The sequence below is a fragment of the Musa acuminata genome, chromosome BXJ1-10, assembly GCF_036884655.1.
Source record: "Musa acuminata AAA Group cultivar baxijiao chromosome BXJ1-10, Cavendish_Baxijiao_AAA, whole genome shotgun sequence".
NCBI lineage: Eukaryota > Viridiplantae > Streptophyta > Magnoliopsida > Zingiberales > Musaceae > Musa > Musa acuminata.
The window spans coordinates 15,205,563-15,209,045 of record NC_088336.1 but is presented as its reverse complement, the minus strand read 5'-3'; the positions used below and the strand labels follow the sequence as shown (position 1 = coordinate 15,209,045).

The following is a 3,483-nucleotide window of genomic DNA, read 5'->3' as shown; positions in this document are numbered from 1 at the left end:
ATGCTATTCTTGAGCTAAGATCTATGATCTTGATGTTATTATGATCCTCTAGTTATTCTAGAGAAGGCCTATTGTAAACCTATTATCATTACTATTGATAGTGAAAGTTTGAGATAGACTACGGTCCTATGATTTTTCTCACATTAGGTTTTTCACGTTAAAAGATTTGATCTCACTATGTGATTTATTTTTTACTCTATTATTTATATTATATTAATTGATATTTTTATTTAGATATTAAGTTGATATTTTGATGAGAAACTTATTTTATATACGGAAAAGAATATTTTGCTTTCCATATTTTTTTTTCCCAACACTCGGGAGTCGACCGTCCCGCTGTCGGTGAATTCGGACTCGATGAGTAAGAGAGCGGGCATCAAAAGGGATCACGTGAGCCCCGACACTGTTCTACAGCTTTTGACTGCAGAAATATTCCTTGGCATCGTCCGGTTCGTGTCGTTCCTGTGATCTTGGCCGTTGCTCTAATATCCTGTGATAATCCAACAGTCGAAAAGTCATCTCTACAACACGACAGTGGCTACACTACAGGGCACCATCATCTCCACATCACGACAGTGGCTCCTCCTTCCAAGTCGCTACATAAGCTCCTCACAGGAGCTTTCCAGATCCTCTCTCTCTCTCTCTCTCTCTCTGCGATGCCTAAAAGTCCAATCTTTTTCACTCTTCTCCTCTCTCTTTTCCTCTCGGCTGCCGCCCAGCAAGACGAATTTGTCTACATAGGCTTCTCCGGCGATGCAGATGGCGGCGGAAGCAACATGAGCTTGAACGGCGTGGCGGAGATCGAGAACAGAGGGATCCTGCGGCTGACGAACGAGACGACTGGCGTAGCCTTTTCCTTCTCCACCACCTTCGCGTTCGCCATCGTGCCCGAGTACACCAAGCTCGGTGGCCATGGCCTCGCCTTCACCATTGCGCCGACCAAAGAGCTCCCGGGGGCCCTGCCCAGCCAGTATCTCGGCCTCATGAATGCTTCCGACGTCGGAAACGCCACCAACCACTTATTCGCCGTGGAGTTCGACACCGTCCAGGACTTCGAGTTCGACGACGTCAACGATAACCACGTCGGCGTCGACGTTAACAGCTTGGTCTCTAACCCGACAGCTTCCGCCGCTTATTATGGCGACGATGGCGTCAAGAAGGACCTCAATCTCAAGGGTGGTTACACAATCCAGGCTTGGGTAGACTACGACGGAGCCGAGAAGGTCCTCAACGTCACCCTTTCCCCTTTCTCCACGAAGCCGAGTACTCCGCTGCTATCGTTTCAGGTGGATTTGTCCCCCGTCCTCCTCGACGACATGTTCGTGGGCTTCTCGGCGTCAACTGGACTGCTCGCGAGCACCCATTACCTCTTCGGATGGAGTTTTAAAATGAAGGGCGCCTGTCGATCCCTCGAACTCTCCTCCCTGCCGTCGCTGCCTCAACCGAAGAAGAAAAATGTCACCTTGACTGTCGTTATCTCTGTCACGACCTTTGTTCTACTGATCGCTGCCGCCGCCGCCACAGCCTACCTCTTCTACTGGATCAAGAATGCCGATGTGATCGAGGCGTGGGAGCTCGCCTGCGGCCCGCATCGCTTCTCCTACGAGGAGCTGAAGCGAGCCACCGAGGGGTTTCGAGACCAACAGCTCCTGGGCTTCGGCGGGTTCGGAAAGGTCTACAAGGGGACCCTTCCGGGCTCGCGGGTGGAGGTGGCGGTGAAGCGAGTGTCCCACGAGTCAAGGCAGGGGATCCGCGAGTTCTTGGCGGAGATAGCCAGCGTGGGGCGGCTCCGCCACCGGAACCTGGTCCAGCTCCGGGGCTGGTGCCGCCGCCACGGAGACCTGTTCTTGGTGTACGATTACATGCCCAACGGCAGCCTCGACAAGTTCCTGTTTCGCGACGACTCTCTCGGCCAGCGGCTAAGGCCGGTCCTTTCGTGGCCACAGCGCTTCAGGATCCTCCGCGGCGTCGCCTCCGCGCTCCTCTACCTTCACGAGGAGTGGGAGCACGTCGTGATCCACCGAGACGTCAAGGCCAGCAACGTCCTCCTCGACGCCGAGTTCAACCCCCGCCTTGGCGACTTCGGGCTGGCCAAGCTCCACGACCACGGCGCTAACCCCAGCACCACCCGCGCGGTGGGCACCCTGGGCTACCTCGCGCCCGAGCTCACCCGCACCGGCAAAGCCACCACCAGCTCCGACGTGTACGCATTCGGCGCCCTGGTGCTTGAGGTGGTGTGCGGGCGGCGGCCTGTCGAGCCGAAGGCGTTGCTGGAGGAGCTGGTGCTGGTGGACTGGGTATGGGAGCGGTGGACTGCGGGGCGGTGGGCGGACGTGGTGGACCACCGGCTGGGCGACGACTACGACCGCGAAGAGGCGGTGGTGGCTATAAAGGTGGGGCTTTGGTGCTCCCACCCCTCAGCAGTGGCCAGGCCAGGCACGAGGGAGGTGGTGCGTTACCTCGATGGTGGAGACGCCGCGGAGGTGCCGCCATTGGCCGGACCCCCGGAGGAATACGACGCCGGCGAGAGCAACGGCGGGTTCGACGACTTCGTGCATTCCTACCTTGCCTCCTCCGAGAAGATCTCCAAGGGTTCGGCTGCTCTTGGACAAGAAGCTTCCCCTACCTGTGTTTAGCTTTGTGCTGCACTCTTTGAGTTCAATACAGAAGGCTCAAGTGAAAGATGTGGAGTGACGATGAGTCTTTTCGCCGTCACCTCCTTTGCAATGATGGAATTATTATAAATACCTTAGGAAGATGTGGATCAATTGACCTACATTCGTGGATGATGACTTCGTGGATGAAAGATGAGCAAATCATTATTATAAAAGAAAAATTATTATAAATAATTAGGAAGATGTTCCTAAGTCATAAAACATCCGAATTTATTAAACAAGAAAAATTTAAACTATAAGCCCAAAACTATTTAACTAAGTGTGGACTTAATTCCAAAGCAAACACTTAGGTTTTTCTTGTGATGCATCTGATTTCAAAGCCCAGACCCTTATTTATAGTTCCAATAGGAGATAATAAGCCTGGTTTTTCCGATGTAGGAATATGGGACTTGCCAAACTAATAAATCTCTATTTTGGCATGTCCCAACAAAATATACTCCACCTTCTTCATAAAAGCCCCAATGGGTAATCACCAATAATGAATACCATGAATACCAACCAAGTCCAAGCACTGCTTAACTTGTAAACCGGAAGAGGCTTCATAAGCATATCAATTGGATTGTCCTTCGTATGAATTTTCTGAATAAGGACATTTCCCTCAGCAATAGTATCCCATTTGCATCCAACAATTTTCTTATCCGAAGGCGGTTTCATAAGATCTCAAGTTCTATTCTGATGGAGAGATTCTATTTCTTCATTCATCGCAATCAACCACTTAGCAGAATTATCACAAGAAACTACATCTGAGTAGGTAGTAGGCTCACCAACTTCACTTGTTTCTTCTGCAACAGACAAAGCATATGCAACC

At 51.5% G+C, this 3,483-nt stretch overlaps 1 protein-coding gene across 1 annotated transcript; it reads left to right on the top strand.

Moving 5' to 3' along the window:
- The first annotated feature begins 493 nt into the window (after positions 1 to 493).
- Positions 494 to 2,757, top strand: LOC135594881 (L-type lectin-domain containing receptor kinase S.4-like). Its single transcript, XM_065085390.1, has one exon. It carries the CDS (start codon positions 657 to 659, stop codon positions 2,634 to 2,636), a length of 1,980 nt encoding a protein of 659 aa, XP_064941462.1. The 5' UTR covers positions 494 to 656; the 3' UTR covers positions 2,637 to 2,757.
- The last annotated feature ends 726 nt before the right edge of the window (positions 2,758 to 3,483 follow it).